General features: G+C 47.4%; 1 protein-coding gene across 5 annotated transcripts in view; it reads left to right on the forward strand.

The window, feature by feature from the left end:
* The window catches only part of acin1b (apoptotic chromatin condensation inducer 1b), a 26,858-nt gene that overhangs the window by 23,162 nt on the left and 2,933 nt on the right, over nucleotides 1–763 (forward strand). For all 5 annotated transcript variants that reach the window (XM_032544087.1, XM_032544088.1, XM_032544091.1 and 2 more), the window contains one exon: nucleotides 242–599. In XM_032544087.1, coding sequence (XP_032399978.1) covers nucleotides 242–599 — 358 coding nt within the window. The remainder of the gene's footprint in view (nucleotides 1–241; nucleotides 600–763) is intronic.

Here is a 763-nt window from a genome sequence, read left to right on the forward strand (position 1 = left end):
GCGCTATATAAATACAGCACATTTACATTGATTATTGGCTCCGGCAAGACATATCTTAAATTCAGTGTTTTAATCATTGCTCTGTCTGTCTGTAGCGGACGGTAGGTGGATTGTTGTTGCGATCATAATGTCCGTCCGTTGTATGCTGGAGAGGTTTTAACTTTTTTAACAACCGGCAACAACGGTCAAACTTTAACAACCTTGCTTTTGTCTCCTTATTTTTACGTTTTTCTTTCTGCAGCTGGACGTTCACAAAGGCATCCTGAAGCTAAAAAGGGAGGAGGACCATGTTGCCCTGCCAGGTGGTCCTCAAAACCGGCTGCCCCCTCTGATGCCTGAGCGGGACAGGGACAGAGAAAGAGACAGGGACAGAGATCTAGAACGGGACCGTGGCGCGGTCGGAGTGCGGGATCTGTGGGCAGAGCGGGAGAGAGAAATGGAGCGCCGTGAACGAGCCCGGGGCGAGCGGGAATGGGACCGGGATAAAGTCCGGGAATTTGCCAGGCCGGGAGAGGACGGACAGCGTTCTCGATCCAGAGACAGAGAGAGGAGGAGGAGGGAGAGGGCCAAGAGCAAGGAGAGGAAGACTGATAAGAAGGGTAACTCACCTCTCTGTGATTAAATAGAAGCCAAAAGAGTCATGTTGTGATTGCGATTTACAATATTGCAATTTAATGCACAAAATACTACCACTTTGAAACGTACAAAGTTAAATGAGCATAAGAAGAAATACATAAACATTTAAAAAAAATGGGCAATCCTC

This window comes from Etheostoma spectabile, chromosome 19 (genome assembly GCF_008692095.1).
Source record: "Etheostoma spectabile isolate EspeVRDwgs_2016 chromosome 19, UIUC_Espe_1.0, whole genome shotgun sequence".
NCBI lineage: Eukaryota > Metazoa > Chordata > Actinopteri > Perciformes > Percidae > Etheostoma > Etheostoma spectabile.